Source organism: Pollicipes pollicipes, unplaced genomic scaffold, assembly GCF_011947565.3.
Source record: "Pollicipes pollicipes isolate AB1234 unplaced genomic scaffold, Ppol_2.1 Scaffold_2555;HRSCAF=2994_pilon_pilon_pilon, whole genome shotgun sequence".
Lineage (NCBI taxonomy): Eukaryota > Metazoa > Arthropoda > Thecostraca > Pollicipedomorpha > Pollicipedidae > Pollicipes > Pollicipes pollicipes.
In genome coordinates, this window is record NW_023596136.1 from 5823267 (window position 1) to 5848631 (window position 25365).

The window sequence follows — 25365 nt, forward strand, 5'->3', positions numbered from 1 at the left end:
GAGCCTCCTCGAGCACTGCCTCTGGCCGACTCGAAGCCCCTTGACAACACAGGCCCCTTCTAAGCACTGTGGGGCCCCGAGCAATGTAAATCGCTGGCTCTGGCTTCGCTCCTGCTTGGGACATGAATCCCTAGGCCCATGCCACCACGGAGCCGACTGTACGTTATTGATGTCTGACCGAGCCTTTATTGACTCAGTGGGTCCCAAATCGGCGCGCAGGGCTCTCTGGCTAACATTGGAGTGTTCAGCCCTGTGGGCCGGGCCCCTAAATGGGACCTTCGACCGGCCTCTCGGGTCCTTCGAGTCCTCAAATCCCGTCCTTAATCGTAGGTTCCGAAGAGCCCTTCAGGCCCCTCGGAGCCTAATGAGGGGGGGGGGGGGGGGGGGTCCTGTGCCCTCCGCCTGCGCTACTGGGTCCAACTCAACATTAAGGAGAGAGCAGAGCTCTTGCAAAAGAACACAGATTCGCCGACGCTCGTGGTTGTGGGCATGATAGGAAGGTCGGCGAAATACGCAGATTCTACTTCCACGTTGTTCGGAATTCGACCGGCCATAATTCCCCAGTGGCTTGCTCTTAAACTATGTCCTGGCACCACGTGGGCGTGGGATGGGAAACAGGCCGCAAACCCATTAGCGAATATTTTATCCGTTTGGTATCTAGGAAAGCGAAGACGGTTACGGCGCAGGTGAAGCGGCAAATGCGACGCAATACGCGTCGCGGGAGTCGTGTGTCTGCGCTGGTTGTGTGATTGAAAGGGGGTGTAGATGTTGCTGTTGTAAAAAAAAAAGTGGGAGTGGGAGATGTGTACGGTGCCGTGCACACAGTTCTGAGTGGAATTTCAGGCTTATTTGCTCATTTTTTTAAAAGCCTCTTGCTTCATTCATTGACGTTATCCTATTCTGCATGGCCAGGTAGCATCAAGTCAGCATACGTGACAACTGGAAGAAAGGTAATGCTGGCGATTCTTTTCGAGTTGCTTGGTTGAATTACATAACATGTTTGCAGCTGTACCACATGTGTGTATTCATCATTGGTAAAGGTTCATCATATTGCAAACCAAACATTTTATTAGTTTTCATGTATTTGTTCCATTCATAATTAGTCGAGATTTATGTGTACACCCACAGAATATGGTGCATTTTGATGAATTGCCTTCAGCACATTTGAATTAGGTTGGCCACAGCACCAAAGTGGTGCAATCCCAGTGAAATAGTTAAGTTAAGCCAAAAGTTTTAACATGATGGAGCTCAGTGCCCACACAACAAAAGGTGTATGTTTTGGTGAACCTGTCTGCAGAAGCAGCAGTGTTGATGCAACAGTTTTCAGCCATTCACCCAAAATTTTTGACAGATGATGGAGCTCAGTGCCCAGACAGCAAAAGATACATGTTTTGATGAAACCATCCAAAGACAGAGCCACATTTATACAACAGTTAGACCATGTATGCTATGGTTCTGAAAGCTCTGAGCTTGGTGTATGATTACCACCATTTTCAGCATAGGGGAAGCCGGTGTTTCAAGGCATTGTGAGTTGCATGGGTAGTTGTAGAGGAGCACACTGAGAACATGTTTTGCATGAAAATAATTTGGAAATTTAGCACAATTTTGAGCTATCTTGATTAAAGTAGGTATGAGATTTGTGGGGATGTTGCCAAATAGGAGTTGGGTACAGTTGATGTATTTTTTACAGACTGGTTCATTCTTATGACTTAGCTGCCCTATGCCAGCCTGCTTTCATTGCTAGCACCAGTTGACTATCTCTGACAAGCTAAATAGAGGGACTCTGCTCCTTAATGGACTCTTATGTAAGACTTGGCATATAAGCTGTGGTTCCTCCCATGGATGAACTTTGGCTATGGCTGAGGCCTCATGTGGCTGCATGATCCCTCTCCAGGATATTGTGCATGGCCCCCCTCCCACTGATGATGTTTGCTGGTATTTGACTTATTTCTGGTCTGCATCAGACTGACAACAGGTTTTTATGGTTGTCTCACAGTGCCCACTCACCTTATCAGGTTCCCTGACTTCTGGATGGGATGAGGCATGCAGGCATGTGCTGACATGCCTTGGGGAGCTAATATACCCTGGATGTAGATGCATGAGCATAGCAGACATGCTTCATGCAATATGCCATGCACTTATGATTGACTCTACTGGCTCTTTAGACATCACTGTTCAGAAAGCAAAGTTGATATATGCCTGCTTCTCTTGCAACCTCTTCAAACATTGAGCAAGAATGACCCCAAAAATTACAATATGACATGCAGTCCTGTAGGGAGGCAAATGATAGCTTGCAGGCAGTGGCAGCGAACTGGGGATGTATTTCCTGATCCCTGTGATCTGTGATTGTGTGCAGGATGACTGAAAAGGCAAGGCATAACAATTAACATTGAGAACATGTGAATATCCCTAATGTCAATGGCTGCTATTCCATGGCAAATCATATCATTTCCACCAAATTGCGCAGTTTGCACAGTCAGGCACAACCCTCCAAAAACAAGATTGGGCTTATTTGCTGATCAGAATTATCATGGTTCAGAATAATTATTTGTTGTGCATGATGACTGTATTGTTAGCTGCATTATATACATAGTTTGTTGTCATAACAGCAATTATGGCTGCCTCAAAATGTCCACTCACATTGGCATCCCTCACCTTTCATCTTGTTATGTTCATGTGCATGCATTCCAATATTTGATGTGCTTTTAATAAGGAGGTATGGTATGTAATTAGTGTGTGTGTGTGCATAATTGGGGCTTTATGACATTCAGTTGAAGAGGCTGTTTGTTGTTGCCTGCCTCTCAACCTGACAGGGAGTGCTTATAATGGGTAAGCACTATGTTTTTGACAAACTTTAACCTTCTGGAGCAAAGGCTGCATGCCTACTGGGATAGTGATTTTGTCATGTGTGATGGTGAATCAGTTCTGGGCAAGTTACATGGGTAGCAAGTCTCTGGCATCTCTGTCCTCTTTGCATTCAGAAAATTGCACTCTATATGACAAGTGGTTCACAATATTATCACCAAATATGTACAAGATAACCTTTGTGTTTCCAAAGCTCTTGTTAGCTGCTGCTTTAAAGAAATGGAATTGGCAGGAACAACCTCATACACTTTCAAAGATTCTGGAGACCACAGGTCATGTACTGGGATGTCGGAAATATTCAAAGATTGGCTGGAGCATCCACATACACTCCCAAAGGTTCTGGAGACTACAGGGCATGTTCAGCACACCAGAAATGTTCAAAGATTGGCTGGAGCAACCAGTAACACTCAAAGGTTCTGGAGACTACGGGACATGTTCAGCACACCGGAAACGTTCGAAGATTGGCGGGAGCAACCATATACACTCAAAGGTTCTGGATACTACAGGGCATGTTCAGCACACTGGATATGTTTGAAGATTGAGGGGAACAACCATTTACACTGTCTCAAAGAATCTGGAGACTACAGGGCACGTTCGACACACCGGAGAAGTTCGAAAGCCGGTGAAAATGACGGAGGGATTCGGGCACTGGCCTTGAAGCCTCGCTCCTAGCCAACACCGCCATGTCTGGGCCATTGTAATGCGATGAGTTTGGATCGACCAAGTTTGGTATGTCCGCGAAGCTGGTTCACACAGGCGTATTGGTTTTTCTATCCTGAAATCGTTCGAGGCAAGCGGAAATGCCCAATTGGTCGCGTACCACGACCGCCAATCTCGAGGCTGCGGGCAAACAGGCCGACAATTACGTTTGGTTTACCGCTGTTCGGCACCTTGTGCGCAATTGAGGCCTTTGCCTTTTATATGGACGGTAGATTCAGAAAGTTTGAGAGGTCTCAGGGGCATGGGACCGCGTGAGCCGTCGAGTGTCTCCAGAGAGATGTTCAGCCAGTATGAGGGCTAAGTTATCCACGTGAAGCGTGACGTCTCTGATCGCGCGGCAGCAGCACCTCCGATCCAGACAGGTTGGGTGGCGCAGCTCACCACTGGCATAGGGCGATGAAGTGACAAGCGCGTGCGGCCACCGGAGCGAGAAGTGCCTAATGCCGGTCACAAGCGCGTGCGGCCACCGGAGCGAGGAGTGCCTAATGCTGGTCACGAGTGCGTGCGGCCTCCGGAGCGAGGAGTGCCCAATACTGGTCACAAGCGCGTGCGGCCACCGGAGCGAGGAGTGCCTAATGCTGGTCACAGGTGCGTGCGACCTCCGGAGCGAGAAGGAGTGCCCAAAACCGGTCACAAGCGCGTGCGGCCATCGGAGCGAGGAGTGTCTGGTGCCGGTCACAAGCGAGTGCGGACACCGGAGCGAGGAGGAGTGCCTAATGCCGGTCACATGTGCTTACGGCCACCGGGGCGAGGAGCAGTGCCAATGCCGGTCACAAGCGCGTGCGGACATCGGAGCGAGGAGTGCCTGATGCCGGTCTCAAGCGCATGCGGCCACCGGAGCGAGGAGGAGTGCCTAATGCCGGTCATAGGTGCGTGCGGCCACCGGAGCGAGGAGGAGTGCATGATGCTGGTCCGCGCTGACTCACCACGTCACGGCGACGCCCATATTGACTCGAGCTAACGGACGGTTCGTGGCGCCAGACGCCGGAAGTTTTGAGGACGTCACTGCTTTAGATAGTGACTGTACACGTCTGATACTCACTGTTACGTGATCCTTCTCAAGGACTGAGCAGTGCGCGTCTGTGCTGTTCGCGATGAGCCCGGGCGGCCTTGTGTCATTCTGTAGACCTAGACCGCTACATGATGCCTTTGTCGTGGTTTGGCCGACAGGTCCCGGCCCGCCCGGAGTGCGCCGGCTGCCGATAATCCGCGAGCAACATGGTGAGCGGCCGCTGACTTCGCCGACACACCCCTCCAGCCGGCGGCCATGTCCAAGCGCAAGAACAAGGTGCTCATCTCGGACAGCGAGGACAGCGACGCCAGCGCCAGCGGCTCCGACCTCGACTCGGTCAGTGGTGGGCGGGTGCCGCGCGCGCGAGGTGCGCGCGCCGACACGGCGGCGCTTGTGTGCAGGCGGACGGACGGCGCACGGCGTTGTGATGCGTCTCGGCATTAGGCGCATCTGCGCCAGTCAGTGTCTACAAGCCGTTGTGATATTGGAAGATGTCGCACCGGATATAGCCTGTGCAGTTTGAAAAAGTTTCTTAACGCTTTTGCAGCACAATGCGGCGGTATGCAGGCATTGCACGAGGCTGATGCCACAGCGTGTTGGTGATAATGACTTCGGTCGTGCGTATTCTTCACACATTGCCGTCAGTTACTGATGTGTCGCAGACGGTGGAGGACTTCGCATGTTATTGATCTTCACCGCATCGCTGCATCTGACCAACCTCTGCCGTGCTGTTTGCGCTCCGTATCGGGCATAAAACACGCGCAATAATCTGCTCTGCGTGGTAACGGTTGTGTCGATATGTGCTGGGAACAGGCAAGGACGCAACATGGTGCGCACCTTTGCTTGTTGTTATGACCTATCAAAGCTGAGAGGCCAAGAACAGATACAAAACGTCAGCAGTCAGTAACGTCTTTGTAGTGTTTGACGGCAATTAAATAAACGAATGATAACCATTTGTTATGACCGTTTTTGCTCAAAACCCTAATGCTACGAGAGACTTCTGCATGAATGGTCTCATCATAAAGCAGTTCGCGACACCCATGTCAAAACTGAGACATCGATTATCGTGTGCCGACGCTCCACCACCGGGATTTTTTTTTGCCGACGTTGTTCTGAGGCTGGAACCGCTCGTCGCTAGGAGCTGTTGTCCCTGGCCAAGAAGAAGCAGCGCCGCCAGGATGCGCCGTCGCCTCCAGCAGCGCCGGCGCCGGCCGCCGCCGACTCGGAGACATCGGACAGCGACGAGGAGTGGGGCTCGGCCGGCGGCAAGGCGCGTCAGAAGGTGGCGCGTCGGCGCGCGCCCGCCCGCCGCAGCTCCGGCTCCTCCTCTGGCTCCGGGTCCGGCTCGGGCTCGGGCTCCGGCTCCGGCAGCGACTCGGAGCCGGGCGCGGCGCCCAAGTCTGAGCCCGAGGAAGGTGCGTCCCGCCTGCCGCTGGTCGTCGCGCGACGTCCAGACGCGTCTCTGGCATGGGCTGAGACAAATCGCGGGAATCGTTTTGGAAGGCTCTTGACGCATGAATATTTACGTCCGACTGAAGTGGCACCTTCATCTGGTATTGGGCATGTATCGCAGTGTCGCCTGCGTATTTTATGCCCAATCGTATACTGAGACTTGACTATCTTTTGGGGTTGACCCAGCCAGCTCCTTACCATACCGTTTGGGATCGACTGGCTGTGGAGGCCAGCCGTGACCGCGTGCTGTGACCGTGCCGGCCGTCACGTGTCGTGTCTGCGCGCCAGGCGAGGTCTCGGACTCGGATGCTGACTCGGCTGAGTTCGACGACGGCCTGGACGAGAACCTGATGGGCGACGACGAGGACCGCGCGCGCATGGAAAAGATGACCGAGAAGGAACGCGAGCAAGAGATCTTCAATCGGCTGGAGAAGCGCGAGGCACTCAAGACCAGGTGAGTCGGCGCGCCGGCCTCCTCCGTGTGCTGAGAGTTCGGGCTGGTTCAATTGTTTGTAAGAAACGCGTTGTTTCAGCTATCTCGCACTGTGTAAAACGGGCTGTTTCTGAAACTGGCAGTTTGTTTCATGTTATGGGGTGAGTGACCTGAATGTTGGTCGGGATGGTCTGCGTATGAAGCTTGCCTCTTTTCTGTTGGTTGAGCCGGCTTGAAACAGTGCCGTGAGCATGGCGCTGGTTAGTGGTGACGAAGCGTCCCTCCTCCTTGGCCATAGGTTCGACATTGAGCGAAAGCTGAAGAACGCCAAAAAGCTGGAGCAGCGCAAGAAGGAGGGCCAGCAGCCGGCACGCGCGCGGCCGCGGCACGAGCCCGAGATAAAGCGCACCACCGACCGCAAGAAGGCCATGGAGGAGAACAAGGAGCGGCAGGACAAAAAGGGCAGCGCGCTCAGCCTGCTGAAGGCGCAGCGGGAGGAGAAGCTGCGCAACGGTGGGTGTTGCACTGGACAGGGTCTGGGCCTGTGGGTCTGACATGGGCCTGTGGGCTTGAGGGGGATGACCCGGTACCGTGCATGCTGTCAGAACCACTGGTGATTTGATCAACACTTTGTGAATATGGTCACACGCCTATCATGCACGCATGCATATGGTGTAATGTGTTGTCCCTTGTGCCCACCTTTCTACCGTATCACACGGCAGTACGAGGCTTCTCGCCTCACCTCACCTCGGTAACCAGTGCCGGAAAATGTTAACACGACGCACCGTACAAATACTAGTGCATGTCAATACCGGTCACCCACGGCACCATTGAGTGGCTTATTACCTCTGAAAGCTGATGATTAAAGCTGATGATGCTGGGAATTTGCCGTGAGTCGGATGTGCTCTTGGAGCCTAGTGGGATCAATTCGCCACCTGTTGATACAATGGGTGCCGCTCAAGTCTCGAGTTTTACCACGTCACGTCCGGGTCGGTTCGACGTGCGGACCGACCACGGAGTAGCCCACGTCTTGGAGCTTTGTCGCCCGCCGTCCCCGCGTATCAGCCCACTGGGCCTGTCACCTCTACCGACACCCACTGACCCCGTCCCCTCGCTCCGTCCCCACCCGCCGACCGTACCTAATGACTCCGTCCCCTCTCTACCGACACCCACTGACCCCGTCCCCTCGCTCCGTCCCCACCCGCCGACCGCGCCTAATGGTGCCGTCCCTCCTTCCGTCGACCGCTGACCCCTTCCCCCGCGCTCCGCCCCCACCCGCCGACTGTGCCCGCTGACTCCGTCCCCTCTACCGACGATCGCTGACCCCGTCCCCCTCGCTCCGCCCCCCACCCGCCGACCATGCCTAATGATACCGTCCCCCTTGCGACGACCGCTGACCCCGTCCCCCCTCGCTCCCTTCGCTCCGCCCCCTCTCCGCGCCTTTGCTCCGCCCCCGCCCGCTGACTCGGTCCGCTCACGGCCGCGCAGCCGAGGAGCGCGAGCGGCGCGTCGAGGAGCAGGAGCGGCGGCGGCGCGACCAGGGCCAGGCCTCGACGGCGGCCGCCCCCGCCGAGGCCTCGGACGGCGACTCGGACACGGAGCGGCGCGCCAAGGGCAGCCGCCTGCACACGACCGACGTGTACAGCGACGACAGCGGCTCGAGCGACGACGAGCGGCCGTCGCGCCGGCGCAGCAGCAGCGCCGAGTCCGACACCGACCGCGGCTCCAAGCGCGCCCAGCCCAAGAAGGCGCAGCAGGTGAAGAGCCGCGAGGACCTGCTCAAGATTAGGGTGTCGCGACACCGGCTCGAGAAGTGAGTGCGCTGGCCGGGAGCGGTGCTGGGCGGCGGGTGGGCGTGGCGAGCGCGGTCGGGAGGGTGCTCTGCTCCGCGAGGTGTCTGGTGTGCAACTGACGCGACGTTGAGCCCCCTTTGAAGGCATTATCATGCGAATGTGATGTGCGGTGCTCGAGACCCTTTGTGGTGGTCTTCGATTGATTAGTATCGGTAGCACAAGTGCACCTCCATGCATGCTTTACCGTTGATATGTCCCGGATGTTTTCACGTGTTGTATGCTTTCATCGCTCTTATAATCTGCAACGCTGTTTCGGCCGCCCGCTCCCGTCACATTTCCCAACTACCGGGCGAGACCTTCCCGTGGCCTTGCGCAGCTCTGACCGGTCACTCCGCGTCCCAGCTGGTGCCACGCACCCTTCTTCGGCGACACGGTGCGCGGCTGCTTCGTGCGCGTGGGCATCGGCAACAACAACACGGGCCGGCCGGTGTACCGCGTGGCCGAGATCACCGGCATCTGCGAGACGGCCAAGGTGTACCAGCTCGGCAGCACGCGCACAAACAAGGGACTCCGGCTCAGGTGGGAGGCTGGCGTCGGCACGGGCTCGGCCACGGGAACTGGTCAGACGCTGCAGTAGCAGCAGGGCGCTGTCACATTTACCAGAGCGTGTGTTTTCTTGGAGTGCGTAGATTGTCTGTGGTTATAGTGTCGATGGATTGAGGTCACTGTCTGTCGATCTGGTTTATCAACCCTGCTCTTCGTGTAGCCGTTCTCCTGTGGGTGCATGCGGGCGGTCTGGGCCCCTGAATGTCGCAGCCTGTCGATGTGACCGTCGCCGGGCTGTGTGCCGCCCGCCCACAGGCGGTGGGGGCCGCCCCAGGTGGGGTCTCACCACCGCCGAGTGCAGGTTCGCTCCGCCCGGTGGAGTGACCGCTCGCCGTGTGCCGCAGACATGGCGGCCAGGAGCGAGTGTTCCGCCTCGAGTTCGTCAGCAATCAGGAGTTCACCGAGACCGAGTTCTCCAAGTGGGTGGAGATGTGTGCCATGCAGGATGTAGAGCTGCCCACCATGGAGCAAGTGGAAAAGAAAATGGCCGACATGAAGACCGCCAAGAACTACACATACAAAGACTCCGATATAGATAAGGTAGAGCTGTTGTTTGTCGCTGACCTGCTGCCGAGTGGCAGCCAATGGTGGTGGGGGGCTGTGCTGGCCAGCCCGTTGTGCTGTCGTATGGGTCACATCTCCCAGTCCTTCGACTGTCTTTCCTCCGTGCCTGTGTGAGCATGCATGATTGGCTACATTATCCAGGACATTTTGTGGAATTTCATAGCTGTTTAAGTCGCAACCGTGCAGGTCACTTGTGATCGTAGCGCGTTGTGGGCGCCGTGCCCATGGGCGCAGTGCGAGTGCTTTACTGACTGTCTGCGGCCGGTGGCTGTGGCGAACTGACGGTCGGTGCATGGCGCAGATTATTTCAGAGAAGTCGCGCTTCAAGCAGAATCCCACCAACTTCGCCATGAAGAAGAGCCAGCTGATGAAGGTGCGGGAGATGGCGCAGTCCCAGGGCGACGAGGGCACAGTCGACAAGATCAACCAGGCAAGTCCAGTCTGCTGTTGTCGACAACGGCTTAATGTGTGCCGAGACTCTCGGCATACGCGTATGCCGTGGACCGTAGTCTCGACTCGAGACCATAGTCGACGAAATGAACCCCATCGCATTCGACGTCTCAAACTATGATTGGTATTTGCATCGTCCTGTCCCCGTCACGTTACGAACCTGTGTTTTGTGCCGTCGCCACGCCCGCTGTATTCGCGTCCAGATGATGCCGGATGATTTGCGTTGAGTTGACTCCTCGCGTAGTGGCTAGAGCACAGGCGGGCCCAAACGCACCACGAATGACGCCATCCGTATTAGGTGCGGACTGCTCATCCACGTGGCCAGGTGTATGATGGAACCATCAACCCAGGCTGCAGAGTGTAATCATTCTGCAACCTTTGCTGTGACACATGGTGGGCGTGTGCTCAGGCGGGCTCCAAAGGTATTGGCTAAACCGCATCAGTGATCATCCAAAGCGCTGGTCACTAGAGAGTTCCGCATGCTCCTGACTGGCGTCCGCTGAGAACCGTCGGCGGCCGTTGCCTGACCCTGACCCCGCGGACCGCTGGTCCTGCTCACCTGTGACCCCGCGGACCGCTGGCCCTGCTCACCTGTGACCTCGCGGATCGCTGGCCCTGTTCACCTGCGACCTCTCCGAATCTTGACCCTGCCGGCCACGCCGCAGGAGCTCAATACGCTGGAGGAGCGCGCCCAGGAGCTGGACCAGCGGCGAACGGGCAGTATCCAGAGCATCGCCTACATCAACGAGCGCAACCGCAAGCGCAACGTGGAGGAGGCCGAGAAGGCCATCATGGTGTGGACTGGGGGAGGGGAGCGTGAACGCTGCCGTGGCCGAGTGGTCGGCACGCGAGTGGGAGCTGGACCGGCAGGCGGTTAGAATTGGCGGCGGACCTCAGATACTCAGCGGGGTGGTTCGATGCAGCGTGCTGACTCTATTCCTGTAGTACGTCGTAGGTCTCATCACTGTCCGGACGCCCCGGAGCAAGAGGAGAGACTTCTGTTGATAGTCCAACGGAAGAATGTACCATCGCCCAGGATGATTTGTGATTTCATATGCGTATCCGTCGAGTGACACAGCTGCTGTTGAGAATACAGCTGCTCGGCTACCATTGCCGGGTCCGCATGCCGGTCAACCACAATGATACCACCGTCCGTTTGCGTAGTCCCAGTGCATGTCTCGTAATAGACCAATCCCTACGTGCTGCATACTGCATCGCTGCTGGTTCTCCTTTCTTCCCTGCGGGAGGAGCTGCGACTGGCGGCGGACAGCGGGTCGTACGCGCCACTGACCCCGCTTTGTCTCCCTGCAGGAGGAGCCGCGACTGACGGCGGACAGCGGGTTGCACGTGCCGCTAACCCCGCTCTGTCTCCCTGCAGGAGGAGCTGCGCCTGACGGGCGGACAGCGGGTCTCACGCGCCACTGACCCCACCCTGTCTCCCCGCAGGAGAGGCCGCGACTAACGGTGGACAGCGGGTCGCACGTGCCACTAACCCCGCCCCGTCTCCCTGCAGGAGGAGCCGCAACTGACGGCGGACAGCGGGTCGCACGCGCCACTGACCCCGCCTTGTCTCCGTGCAGGAGGAGCTGCGCCTGACGGGCGGACAGCGGGTCGCACGCGCGACTGACCCCGCCCTGTCTCCCTGCAGGAGGAGCCGCAACTGACGGCGGACAGCGGGTCGCACGCGCCGCTGACCCCGCCCCGTCTCCCTGCAGGAGGAGCTGCGCCTGACGGGCGGACAGCGGGTCGCACGTGCCACTGACCCCGCCCTATCTCCCTGCAGGAGGAGCTGCGCCTGACGGGCGGACAACGGGCAGAGGACCCGTTCACTCGCCGCTGGTCGCGGCCCAAGCTCATGTCGGCGGGCAACAAGCGCGAGGCGGAGGTGGCCACCAGCGCCGAGATGCTCAAGCAGATGGAGGAGCAGCGGCGCGTACAGCAGGAGCTCAAGAAACAGGTCTGACAGCCTGCGAGCCTAGAAGGGGGGGGGGGGGGAGCGACAGTGACGGTTGGCTGACGGACATCTGTCATGGAACTGCATGTTTTCATTTGTCAGTCGGGTATTGTGTTTAAGTTCAGGTTTGGGTGTGTTTGGTTAGCATGATGTCGCAAAGCTGGTGTCTAGTTCTTGTTTCTGGAACTGCGCGCTAACAGACGCATGTTTTGGGTATAGGAAGAAGAGGAGAAGAAAAAGCAAGAAGAGCTTCAAAGAAAGAAAGAAAAGGAGAAGGCTAGAAAAACCGAGGAGCCTAATGATATGTTTGACGCCCATAATTTTGAAATCAAGATCGATCTAGGTGCTCCTATGCCATGTAAGTTCGTGTGGTACAAGTAATTACTGGAACTTTCACATTAGCTTCATCGTCATGCTGATTGTCACACTTTTCTGTTGAAATGATTGCGCAAATTTTCCTTTAGTACATAATGTGTGAGTGGTTTAAGTGGATCGGAAAAGTTTCGACCATCACATGCAACGCAGACGGGATTTTAGCTAACGCGGAGTTTCGTCCGATGTGACATGTCCACACGTGACGTCAGCGGCGAGTTCCGGTTGGACCGCGTTGCCAGTCTCGCCCGCGCACCGACCGGCCGGCCACCGGCCGTAGGCTACCACGCTCTCCCGTCACTTCCCGAGGACTGACCGACCCTCTCCGGACAGCGCAAACGATGACGAGCAGCGTGACGCCGAAGCTGCCGCGGCCGCTGGAGAGCGTCACGCCGCGCCGCTCGCTCAACCTGGAGGACTACAAGAAGAAGCGCGGCCTCATCTAGGCGGGCCGGCGGCGGCGGACGCCTCGGGTGGGCACCGTCGGCCGGCCGGCCGGCAGCGGGGCGTCGCCGGCGTCGCGAGCCGAGGGTCGCGGCCCGACAACGGGCTGCCAGGGCCGGACGACGTCCCGGGGAACGGCTGACACGCCGGTGACGGGCCGTCGCGCGGTGACTGCGACCCGACGCCAGGTCACCGGGCGGTGACCGCGACCCGACGCCAGGTCACCGGGCGGCGACGAGCGTTTGGTGACGAGACCGGCGCCAGCGCGCCGAGGCGTGAGGAGGCTCGTTCTGGCCTCGCTCGCGCCGCACACGGACTGGTGGGGCCTGCGTGCCCCTGCGTGCCTCGCCCCCTTCCTCTCTCACTCTCTCCTTAGGTCGTCGACGCGCTGCGGGGATGACTCCGTATGGGGCTGCCATCGATGTGTAGACGAAATGTGCCGCCCTTTCTGGTGAGGCGGGCGACACCCGACCGGGCGTTGCCGCCCGTGTTTTGTTTTAGAAGGTTCCGCCATCGCGCCGGAATGAACTGTTCTGTACATGGTCGATCATGCACCCGTTGCGCTAGCACCTAATACAGATGCGACGTTAGGCATGTGAGTGGCGTTTACGGGTCGTTGTCCCGTGCGGAAGAGTCTGTGGAGACATCACAGTCCGGCTAGGAGTGGCATCTCGCTGAGGCAAGCTGAGTCGATCCGCCGAGGGCAGCGAAGAAGCCACGACATTCGGGCCGGATTTGTTGGTCCGAGCGTGTAATCAATTGCGTCAGATTCGATTTGTGAGCTGGTCTAGTCGGGTGAGTGTGCGCGGGTCGCCACACGGGGGAGGGTTTGGCGGGTCGCGCCTTCGCCCGCTCTCAGGGTGCGCGGGTCGCCACACGAGGGAGGGTTTGGCGGGCCGTGCCTTCCCTCCCCCCCCCCCCTCTCAGGGCGCGAGGGTCGTCACATGAGGGAGGGCTTAGCGGGCCGCGCCTTCGCCCGCCCTCAGGCAAGGGCGGATCCATTCGGTTCAGGTGACATTTCCAATTATAGTTTGGATTTGACAATTCAGAAAGGTACCCTGATTTTCGAAAAATTTTAGGATTTTGCTTCCCATTTTCTACCAGAACAAGCATAAAAACCGCTTGGTTTTCTTCAACATACCAAAATTTATTTTGTTCTGGTTGGGCCATGTTGACAGGGGACAAGTCCCGGTTCCTCCCCCTTGGGCTCACCCCGGATTTTTTTGGATGAATTCTCAGAAAACCCATCGTCTCTCAGCAAGGCACCGCAGGTGTTATAAACGGGGAGGTGAAAAGCACCTGCATCCGACTTTGCCTGTGAGGGATTTGTTCCCTCAGTTTCAGTTAATGAATGAGCATTTTTCGCACTCGCTCCGTGACAGGTGCTGGACCTATCAAAACCACGCTCTTTTCTAAGTTGACGTAGAGCGATTACAGTAATTGGTCACATAGCAACTTAAGACCTCCATTCATACCGAAGCAACGGTGACGTCATTTGCACTATTATATCTTCCGTCGCAAACCTGTGGACTACGATGCCATAATGGAAGCTTTACTATATGTATAGTGCCACGCCTCCAAATGGCCTATGCTCGGTGTATTGGCTCCTTCGCCGACCAAAACTTGAAGACGTTCCTTTTTCATGCAATGAAAGCTTTGCACCGTAGGCGCAGTCTTCAATTCCGCAAAAAGCTTGGACGTGCCCCTGCACGTCACGGACCACGATGTTACGGCCATAACTTCCAGACATGATCAGGATTTGGGGTCCACCGACAGCTTACAGTCACTTGAATCCCATAATTAAGTGTTAGCATAGCAAAGTGATATTTAACCGAGTTTTTATATGACTGAAAGCTTAAATTTCGAAGAAAATCGGCTAACCTGTGTCACATAAACAAAAATGAGTGTACAGCGAAAGGAGAAAACTTCTGTCAAAGAAAGCTCCTAGAAAGAAAGACATCAGAAGAACATGCCACAAGGTTCTACGTATCTATCTAAAGAAATGTTTTTTTTGTCGTCCCATCGACTTTCAAAATACTTCAGGATGCCCCTGGACCTCCAATTGTTTTTCCTCTTTATGGGTTCCGAAAAGTCGCCACGCCCTCGCGTGAAGGAGCTTCGCTGCGTTAGACGTATCGTAAGTGAATGGTTGTATTGCCTTAATCTATCCGTCAAAATAGCTCAGAATCTGCTTGTTCATATTTCTCTACCAAAATCTAATAGTTTTGAAGTCAACTGCCAAATAATTTTAGCATATAATTGATATGGACTAAAAGTTGGGATTATTCGCAACTTTGGCAGACTTTTAGATGCGATAGCCTTATCTGCGGTACGCCCTCGAGACGACCGGTGGCGCTGTAACGGGAAGTGGGAGTGGCAGCGCGCCAGTTGTAATCAGGGAATAAGTGAGGGATTATCCGGGTGGGGTCGAAAAAATACAGCAATGGTACGTACACTCAGGTTCAGTGATGCATGTAGTGGCTCTCGTGGAAGCGTGAGGGTGAGGTGTGGTGCCACACAATGCTGCAGTGGTTGAGGTAGATTTGGCTGTGGAGATGCGCCAGTGTTCCAGCCTCTATTCATTGCAATAGGGTTCCATATTTGTGTATTTTGGGAGGCAGGTCCGACTGTGATCTGTGCACATTCATCACCACACTTCATGTGTACAGAATTCATGCAACTGCTCAAACATAATGGAGAACACTGATGGGTATTTGCCAGTGAATGCTGAACTTTTCCCTGTGGCCTCATGTGGGTCCTGGTTTCCATCAGTGCTATACCATCATTAAAATTGTTGTTTTGAGTGTTCACCCATTTGTATGGTGTTCACAAATATTGTATTCATGCATCAACAAAGCTGTGGAAGGTATGAATGGTGGCAAATTTTTGTGCTCAATGTCATTGCAGAGCATGAGTCATCAGACATGACTCACCCTGTCAGTGGTTGTGCCCCAAACAAGTAATTTTTGCAACCAAAGTAAGACCAATGTCATGTGTTGTTACTATCACCTCATGCTGAGTTTATTTGCTTCAACACAAATGACTGGAGTGGCATTGAAACCAGTGATGTTGCATTTTTGGTACAGTACATGTCATAATGCAGGCCATCTACAAGAAACAGACAATACCTAAGGCAGTGTAGCCTAACCCAATGCATCCTTATCAAATATAACCAAACTTAATCTAACCTATCAAAATCTAACCAAAGCTGAAGTAAAATAATCCTAACCCATGCTTCTGCCCATCATTTATTTATAGGTTTGCAAGTCACAGAAGAAGTATATTTACCTTGTCAGATAGCTTATTCAGAACTGCATAGATATGGCTGTTGTATTTTAGATGAATGGTGTCAATGATTACATTCATTAGCAGCATTTCATTCTTGTTGCTGTGAAATGAATTTGTAAAATTCTCTTTGTTTCCATCACTATGTCTATTCTGTACTTCTATTGTTCCTTGTGTTCAGCCATGCAGACAAAGTACTTTTGTTCTGTTAAGAATATGTTGTTTTTTATGCAGTTCTGAAGAAGCAACAGCAAAAATGCTGTTCACTTCTTATTGGGTTGCCTTATTACTCTCCTTTTCTTCCAAATGTTATTACTAATATCCTATATTCAGTACAGTTATCAGCATCTGAACTCCATTCTGAATAAAGAAAAACTAGTGGGTATCTATATTTCAGTCACATGATCTTTCAGAAGCTGGCATTTCTGCTGTGAAGTTGATATTACCTAGGGCATGGGTGGTCAGCAATATTCATTCTTTACTGGGATGTATAAAACATTGTTTTACATCATGTCTAAGAGAATGAACATTTTTGTTGTATTGGGTGATGACTGTTGCAATCATAGCTGAAGCCTTTCCATTGAAATATAATGCTTTGTCAGTGAACAGTACTCATTTTTATCTCAAGGGGTTGATGGATATCTCTAAGATATCTAGATATCTAGATATATCAAAGAGAGGTTGATGGATAAGCAAAGGGAACTAGTGTTGGTGCAGTCAGCATACTGCTTCAAACTGCAAACCATCAGACATTGGTAGATCAATTTCTTCTTTATCTTTGCATCTCTCTGTGCAAATGGTCTATGCCACTTGTTTAAACATAGGTTTGAAACATGTAACAATTAAGCATGGTTTGAAATTATCAGTCACCTGCCACACTTATATGCTATACTTCAAAGGTGATTTTGTGGAAATTTGGTTGGCTTCATGAACTTTTTATCCTCCAGCACTTGCAGGCATTAAAATTTTTACATGTTTGGATTTCAGCATATCTGGAAATCATCAGAATGCATATAGTAGTTGTTGCTGTGTTCTTACCACCCTTGTTTGTTGCCTGTCCTTTTTGGTGATGCAAAATGTGCAACACTGTGATGTGCCCATAGTGGGTGAGGATCAGGGCTCCTGCTTGTGATATCAGCATTAAGAACTTGTAGAGTCAGATATCCTGAACTGTTTTGGCAGGCACCATTTGGTTGCTCACATTGGGAATTAGGTCCCATTGTTTAACAGGACTGTTGTTATAGAATGCCAGTCATACAGGGGAGTAGTGGCTCACATGTACCCAGGATGGAGACAGTGACCCAGTAGTGGCTCACATGTATCCAGCATGGAGGCAGTGACCCAGCAGTGGCTCACACATACCCAGCATGGAAGCAGTGACCCAGCAGTGGCTTACATATACCCAGCATGCAGGCAGTGACCCAGCAGTGGCTCACATGTACCCAGCATGGAGGCAGTGACCCAGCAGTGGCTCACACATACCCAGCATGGAGGCAGTGACCCAGCAGGGGCTCACATATACCCAGCATGCAGGCAGTGACCCAGCAGTGGCTCACATATACCCAGCATGGAGGCAGTGACCCAGCAGTGGCTCATACATACCCAGCATACAGGCAGTGACCCAGCAGTGGCTCACATATACCCAGCATGCAGACAGTGACCCAAATATGCAATAAATAATAGGGTGCGTGGTAACAAAAGGAACACCTGAATGTCATTTGAACCTTAAGAGCATGCAATGGGACCTTGGATTATGTACATGGTTTGTACATACAAGTACATTTATACATACATACACACAAGTACATACATTGTACATACAAGTGCCAAAGTATGTGATGGCTCCCACTGGGCAGGAAAAATATTTACACCTCAAGACTGAGTTCGGGACACAGTGTTGGCAGTGGTTCAGTGCACTTCACGATCCTTGCAAGACTTGTAACAGTGGTGACCTCAATGCTTTTGCATCGATCGCAAAGCGGTCGGAAGGCCATCGCTATCGCAATACCTGCCTCCGTGTGTCGGCCGGCCAGAAGCCCGCCTAGTCCGTGTGTTGGCCGGGCAGTGTGCTGACGCTCGGGCCTCGCTGCAGGCGTCCGGTGTGTCCGTATCGGACGCGTGCAAGACGGTGTTTGACGAGGTGAAGAAGGCCAAGAAGCACCGCTACGTGGTGTTCATCATCCAGGGCGACACGCTGATCGACGTGGAGGCAATCGGCGACCGCGACGCCACCTACGAGGACTTCGTCGCCGACATCCAGAAGGCTGGCAAGGGTCACTGTCGGTACGGCCTGTTTGACTACGAGTACCTGCACTCGGTCCAGGGCGCCTCGGAGGTGAGTGTGCCCGTCTGCCCGCCGGCGGTCCGGTACCCGCCTGCGGGTACCGGCGACAGTCGAGTCACACGAGCCTCGCCCCCCCCCCCCCCCCCCCGAAACCTGCCGGTGCCGAGTCGGCGAGCTTTGGCTGGTGCCGGCGCCGGTACAAGCTCTCGACGCGTCCAGTGCAGGCGTGCGTTGCGTAGCACCTGTTCCGAACGGACTGCCGTGCGCTATTCTGCCGCTGAAGTGACGCCGCGCTGGCCAGTCGCCTTCGACAGCCGTTCCAGCGGCCGGGCTGCCCCGTGCCAGCTGGCGGCGGACTGGCTTCAGACGCTGGTAGCGCACGGGGGCACGCGACGTGAACGGGCCGCAGTCTTGGGCCGTCGGCACCGTGTCGCCGTGCCCGACGGCGGGCGCCCGGAGGGGAACCGGCGGCGGCGGGGGCCGCCAACAGCCGGGATGTGGTCGCCGCCCTACCGCGCTGGCTATTTCGGCGGAGAAGCAGTGCTCAGGTGGAGGTTTGAAAGGGACCTCTGGTGCGAGGAGAGTTCAGACACCGCCAGGTCAGACACCGCCAGGTCAGACACCGCCAGGTCAGACACCGCCAGGTCAGACACCGCCGGGTCAGACACCGCCAGGTCAGGCACCGCCAGGTCAGACACCGCCAGGTCAGGCACCGCCAGGCAGGCACCGCCAGGTCAGACACCGCCAGGCAGGCACCGCCAGGCAGACACCGCCAGGTCAGACACCGCCAGGTCAGGCACCGCCAGGTCAGGCACCGCCAGGTCAGACACCGCTCTAGTATTTGCGGCGGCGATTTAGTTCCGGCGTCGGTGTCACAGTACTAAGAACTCACGTCTCTCACCTGGTTAGTCTTGTCGACGCTGCTGGTGAAGCCACATGCACCAAGTGCTGGTGTTAAGGGGCTTGTGTTGTGGTGCCGGGGTGTATTTTTGGACGTTGGGGACTTGGCGCGCGTTTGAATAAAGACGTCCTGTTAATGAGTTTACGGGTATTGTAGTTTCATTCTTCCAATGCACAGGTTGGCATCCTTGTCCCGCGTTTAGTTTTAGACTTATACGGGATTTCCTCTGGTTGCGGACTTTAAGTACTCTTATTTGACTTCGTCCAGTTTTTTTCGATCTTTTCAGCGTGGGGTCTTTTTCGAGTCGCGTACTATGCACCATGTATGGGACGTATGTACGGCAGACTGTGGCAGTTGTTCGGCCGGTGTCCGGCGCGTGTGTGTGCTGCTTCGTGGCTTCAGGTCGGACTACCGGCCTTGTCCCCAGTCATCTTCTCCCCCCGTAGCGATCATCATGCGAGGTGGCTCTGCTGAATGACGAAAACAAGGCGAATGCGCAGCAAATTAGATCTAAAATTTGTCATTGTCTTCAAAAATGTCATGTACTATTTCCTTTCATTATTTGTTAGGGTATTCATGTCTAGCCGATTTATCAAAACACCTCAAGCCAAGTTCAAGGCTAGAACTGCATGCTATCGCAGCGCAAAAATCGTACGTTTTCAGCTGGGGCTTCCTGCAAAGCGTGTGAACTACCTCACACCACCATCAGGAAACCTCCTGCACACAGCACGTTAAAAGCCAGTAAAGACCTCCACCTGCAAAGGTTGACAGATGAGCGTGCTGGGCATGGGGAAGAATCTCATCACGTGTGACCTCGAACGGTGACCTTGGCGGCTCACGCTGGGTCGCGGCGTGGTGCGGAGCCAACCGCCTGCTGCAGACCAACGCCATATTTGGGCAAGCGCTTTGAAGACAATCCCAACGACATTTCGTATTTCGTTTGATATCTCGAGTGTTATTCAACGTGCTGCTCGTATTTTCTTTCGTAATAACGGGCGGGTGTGGCGGGATTATTCAGGGACGATGAAGATTTGCGGGTACTTCCAATGCCAGGCGATGAGAGAAAGGCGAGGGCCCGGTGCGCCTGGTAATCACCGCAGGTCCCAGGCTTTTGGAAACTCTTAAGAAGCGGGTCCCCAAAAAGTTAAAATCAAAACTAATCCAGATCTCCCCCAGGCTGCACCTTTTATCCACTGGTCATCAGTGCGTTAAAGTATTATGATTCGCCTAAACGTTGCTTGACCCCACATTTTTTACATTCAAGAGAGGACGATGTGAAAAACTCAACGTGAGAGATTAATAGTTGCGAAAGCGGCCGACAGTCTCACTCGAAGCACTGTCATCGACGTCCGTCACCAACAAGTGCGCGCATGCTCAACTGCTCCGTACGAGGAGTGTCCGACTAATCAGCTGTTGTGGTCCGTAGAGATAGCTCGTTTCCTCTCTTGCTTCCGGTTGCAGGTTCACAATAAATGAGGCTCGTGCGCTATGTGACGGACGCGACTCCGCTGTTGCGGGACGACTGATCCCGTGTTAATCCTGGTTAAGAATGTATCTTGGTGCATGCGTATGTGTTGGAGTGGGCTGAACGATGATTTAGCTGATTTATCTCCGGGTTGCAACAGGAGTTCAAAAGAATCGACTGTACCGTAGCCGAACGAAAAGTTGGCCTATTCCGTTGTTGATTCTGATTCCGACCAGAATGATACGCAATGATGGCCGTGGTTTCCTCTTTTTTAGTGACGTGGTTAAAGAGTGTTCCATATTTACATGGGGTTTTGAACAGAAAAAGACATCTTGAAGACCTCTCGGTGCTGTTCGCGATCTTGTCCTATGCTATAATTTATGTGTGTTACAGCTACGAAAGACGATCGCAGACAATCGTCTGGGATCCCTTCAAACACGCATTTAAATGGGACAATCAAGGTTTAACACACACAGTATGTCAGACAAGCTCATGGTATCGAACCTGACGGTTCTAAGTAACGACTTAATGCTGTTGGCTTCACGTATGAAACTATGTGAGGTTCGAAAAGCTTAAGTGATTATTGGAATTGACGTCGGAAAGTTCAATAGATTTTCGGTCGACACACCGTTGAAGCCCGTGCCATACATTTCCAGCGGACCGAACATGTTTGCTGGCTGTCCATGAAAGTACTACGTGACCTGAAAGGCACGCTATGTAGGCCCAGCCCAATACCCTTTGATAGGTCATTCACGGTTTATAGGGTGAACAAGTAATTGGACAAAAGCCAATGGCCCATGCAAAAATATAGAGCATTGACAAGTTTACCACTTATTGTTCCTCATTATTATTGTCATCGTTTGCTGCAACTATTCGTCGTGGATACAGAAGTCAGATTGGTGAGGGCAGCTGTTCGAGCCGGCTTCTGTGGAGGCCACGGTACGGTGGTTGGCGATATGGTGTGTTCTGAATGTCCCGTCGGCGAGCGTGGCGATGGCGGAGTTCACGGTCCACCGACGTACCGTTGGTCCGCCATGACCGGCGAACCGGCTGTGTTGCCACCTGTGACCTCCCCATAGTGCCTGTGAATCTGTGTTGCTTGCGGGTGGGTCAGTTCTTAGCGTGACTGCGGGCCTCCTGGTTTTCGGCCACAGTGATGTCCAGTCGGAGAAGAGGTGGCGTCTTCTGTAAGTCTGATGCACTATGTCGTTCTCCCTCTACAGCCGACCAAGAAGCAGAAGTTGTTCTTGATGCTATGGTGCCCGGACGATGCCAAGATCAAGGCGAAGATGCTGTACTCGTCCAGTTTTGACGCTCTGAAGAAGGCGTTAACAGGCGTGGCCAAATACGTGGAGGTGAGTTTGACTGGGCTAGACGCGGCCGGTCGCCGCTCGGGATGCAGGTGGCCCGGTGTGCCGATCTCAGGCGCTGCTGGCGTGGTCGTCGTAGCAAATGCGATCATGTCAAAACTTGCTAACCGCGTCAAGTAATTCATAATATGAAAACAATCATATGATGATCATGATTATACTCATCAACATCGTGATCAACTATTATCATTTACGTCAAATGATAATGTTGGCCGCATTTGATTTCTGGTTTTGCATTAATACCGTGGTATAATAGGAAGGCGGGTGTATCTATGTCCCTATAGTATCCGCCACCCCGCCTGGTGCAGTGGGATGGATGGAAAAAGATAACCGTCGTTAAGCTGGATGTGTGGTATGTGGGCCGTCGGTCCATGTCATGGGACGTGAGGGTCATGCGCGCCCCAGTTTGACCTGCTCAGTGCGATGAGAGCAACACTTCCGTGTATCAGTAAAACGCGCCGTGTTCACAGGCCACGGACTCGTCCGAGATCTCCCGCGAGGAGGTGGAGAACAAGCTGAGGCAAAACGACCGCATGTAGGCGGCGCGCGCCTCGCCGCCGACGCCGGGCCGGGCCGAGCCGGGCCGGGCTGGACCAGGTGGCGGGCGACGGCCGGCCCTCATTCCCGCTCTTCCAGACCGGAGGACGACCACCGGGCCGCGCCGCGTCCGTCCGCCGCTGCATAGCCGCGTGGCTCGCACGCAAATTCCGCCGCGAGTGACCGGAGGTGGTCTCCGGCGTATTTAGGCCGCTTGGCTTCGAGATCAGTAGGGCGGGGTCGGGTGAGGCGGTACCACGCGGGCCTGCTTGAGTGTGGGAGGGATGACAGAGCCACGTGCGCGCATTTACTGTGACGATTTTTCTATTTTCAATTGTATTAATCAACCATGCGAGTCGAATAAACACTTTTTGCGTCGTGAGTGTATCGGTGGTGGTGCCCCGCGCTGCGCAGTTCTGAGCGAGGGTGTCTGTCGGCACGGTATCGCGACCTGTCACGGCCGACTAGATTTGCGCGTCTTCTCCAGTCTGTTTAACCTCGGGAGTTGGGCGCCTGTATCCCCTCAGCAATCGGCTGATCGAAAGGCAGCAATCGGGCTTGGCCCCTGTCATTGCCGGCGTTGACCGTGCCGTAAATCTACATCACTAGATCGGACACGGCAGCTGATGGGCCCATTCGCCAAGTCCAGCGGTGAACTCATCTAGCGTGACACGTTCATGTGCAGATGGCTGTTACAGAGCGAAATGAAAGCATGCATGCTGTGGGAGAACAGCCGCATCTTAACGTCGGTATGGCAGTCCCATCAGTTTTGAGCCCCACTGTCTGCATTATATGACAAGGAAGATGAATTGAGTACATAGCTATGCAGCACACTAACGTGTTTCCTGCGATTTTCCTGACGCCTCTTTGCCAGCTGCTGGACATTTGCTCAGCAAATTTATACGGTTGTCACTGGGAAGTGGGAACATAAATTTATGACCATGAATCTGCTCTCACCCTAGCAGGAAGGGCGGGCACCACGGGAAACTGAGCCCCGTACCTCTAGTTCTCCAGGCGTACACCGGTACCATCTGAGGAAATCCCGAGATGCGGGGAGCTGAGCCCGTACCTCTGGTTCTCCAGACGTACACCGGTACCATCTGGGGAAATCCCGAGGTACGGGGAACTGAGTCCTGTACCTCTGGTTCTCCCGAGATACACCGGTACCATCTGGGGAAATCCCGAGGTGCGGGGAGCTGAGCCCCGTACCTCTGGTTCTCCAGACGTACACCGGTACCATCTGGGGAAATCCCGAGGTACGGGGAGCTGAGCCCCGTACGTCTGGTTCTCCAGAGGTACACCGCTACCATCTGGGGAAATCCCGAGGTACGGGGAGCTGAGCCCCGTACCTCTGGTTCTCCAGACGTACACCGGTACCATCTGGGGAAATCCCGAGGTACGGGGAGCTGAGCCCCGTACGTCTGGTTCTCCAGAGGTACACCGGTACCATCTGGGGAAATCCCGAGGTACGGGGAGCAGAGCCCCGTACGTCTGGTTCTCCAGAGGTACACCGCTACCATCTGGGGAAATCCCGAGGTACGGGGAGCTGAGCCCCGTACGTCTGGTTCTCCAGAGGTACACCGGTACCATCTGGGGAAATCCCGAGGTACGGGGAGCTGAGCCCCGTACGTCTGGTTCTCCAGAGGTACACCGGTACCATCTGGGGAAATCCCGAGGTGCGGGGAGCTGAGCCCCGTACGTCTGGTTCTCCAGAGGTACACCGGTACCATCTGGGGAAATCCCGAGGTACGGGGAGCTGAGCCCCGTACCTCTGGTTCTCCAGAGGTACACCGGTACCATCTGGGGAAATCCCGAGGTGCGGGGAGCTGAGCCCCGTACCTCTGGTTCTCCAGAGGTACACCGGTACCATCTGGGGAAGTCCCGAGGTGCGGGGAGCTGAGCCCCGTACCTCTGGTTCTCCAGAGGTACACCGGTACCATCTGGGGAAATCCCGAGGTGCGGAGAGCTGAGCCCCGTACCTCTGGTTCTCCAGAGGTACACCGGTACCATCTGGGGAAATCCCGAGGTGCGGGGAGCTGAGCCCCGTACCTCTGGTTCTCCAGAGGTACACCGGTACCATCTGGGGAAATCCCGAGGTGCGGGGAGCTGAGCCCCGTACCTCTGGTTCTCCAGAGGTACACCGGTACCATCTGGGGAAATCCCGAGGTACGGGGAGCTGAGCCCCGTACGTCTGGTTCTCCAGAGGTACACCGGTACCCTCAGCTGAAATCCCGAGGTGAACACAATTCGGAGCATCAAACGAGGCATTCCGTCCAGCCGATTACTGGAATGCCGACGTCGGTATTAAAGCGTTGGAAAACATTGAAATGTTTTCTAACGGTATAAAGCCTCGCCTACTGAGAGCGTTCTACAGCCTTAACTGCACCAAAATGTATGTAGTGGTCTCGGCAATGCAGGCAGCATCAGAGCCGCGCGCATCAGTAACGCATCGTGGTGGCATGATCTTCATGTGGTGGCATTCGCCGGTAGCTTGTGGAAGCCCCCTTCGCCGTCATCTGTTCTGACTAGTTTAGAGAGCCGTTTTTTGCGAGGCCATGTACCAACGTCTCTTTAATATGGATGGCCGATTCGTGCAATATGCAAGACAATCGGAAAAACACCCACCTTAACGCTAAATTGCCTTGGACCGTTTGCTTTGCAGAAAACTTTCAATGTCTGGAGGGGGAGAACCGGTAGTGCACTGGTTAAGCAACACCTCCGGGGAACCAGACGTAGGGGGTTCCATTCCCTGTCAGGACAGGAAGAAGCAGGAGACGCCACAAATCCCTGCCGCTTAGTGCTTCCTAAAGCCACAATGGTAACGACGCGTATTCCCCAGCTGCCGGCGTGCGTTCATG

The 25365-nt window shown here is 54.5% G+C and overlaps 2 protein-coding genes across 3 annotated transcripts; both read left to right on the forward strand.

Annotated features, from left to right (window-relative positions):
- Window positions 1-718: 718 nt before the first annotated feature.
- Window positions 719-13264, forward strand: LOC119112976 (RNA polymerase-associated protein RTF1 homolog). Of its 2 annotated transcripts, XM_037237283.1 has the most exons (13): window positions 719-950; window positions 4756-4933; window positions 5736-6012; window positions 6338-6503; window positions 6781-6995; window positions 7971-8295; window positions 8678-8854; window positions 9226-9421; window positions 9747-9875; window positions 10561-10689; window positions 11679-11852; window positions 12069-12207; window positions 12555-13264. In XM_037237283.1, exons 2-13 carry the CDS (start codon window positions 4853-4855, stop codon window positions 12665-12667), a joined length of 2121 nt encoding a protein of 706 aa, XP_037093178.1. In that variant the 5' UTR covers window positions 719-950; window positions 4756-4852; the 3' UTR covers window positions 12668-13264. The 2 variants fall into 2 exon arrangements, with proteins under 2 accessions (XP_037093178.1, XP_037093187.1); XM_037237292.1 differs by lacking the exons at window positions 11679-11852; window positions 12069-12207; window positions 12555-13264 and adding an exon at window positions 11274-11372.
- A 1743-nt stretch (window positions 13265-15007) lies between these two features.
- LOC119112991 (cofilin/actin-depolymerizing factor homolog) lies at window positions 15008-22885 on the forward strand. The gene is made up of 4 exons (XM_037237305.1): window positions 15008-15111; window positions 18043-18285; window positions 21824-21955; window positions 22441-22885. The coding sequence occupies exons 1-4, from the start codon at window positions 15109-15111 to the stop codon at window positions 22507-22509; spliced, it is 447 nt and encodes a 148-aa protein (XP_037093200.1). The 5' UTR covers window positions 15008-15108; the 3' UTR covers window positions 22510-22885.
- The last annotated feature ends 2480 nt before the right edge of the window (window positions 22886-25365 follow it).

Coding starts and splice junctions, on each gene's coding strand:
- LOC119112976 (XM_037237283.1), top strand. CDS start 4,853: ATGTCCAAGCGCAAGAACAAGGTGCTCATCTCGGACAGCGAGGACAGC. Junction 4,934..5,735: donor GCGGCTCCGACCTCGACTCG/GTCAGTGGTGGG, acceptor GCTCGTCGCTAG/GAGCTGTTGTCCCTGGCCAA. Junction 11,853..12,068: donor AGCAGGAGCTCAAGAAACAG/GTCTGACAGCCT, acceptor TTTTGGGTATAG/GAAGAAGAGGAGAAGAAAAA.
- LOC119112991 (XM_037237305.1), top strand. Junction 18,286..21,823: donor CGGTCCAGGGCGCCTCGGAG/GTGAGTGTGCCC, acceptor CTCCCTCTACAG/CCGACCAAGAAGCAGAAGTT. Junction 21,956..22,440: donor GCGTGGCCAAATACGTGGAG/GTGAGTTTGACT, acceptor CCGTGTTCACAG/GCCACGGACTCGTCCGAGAT.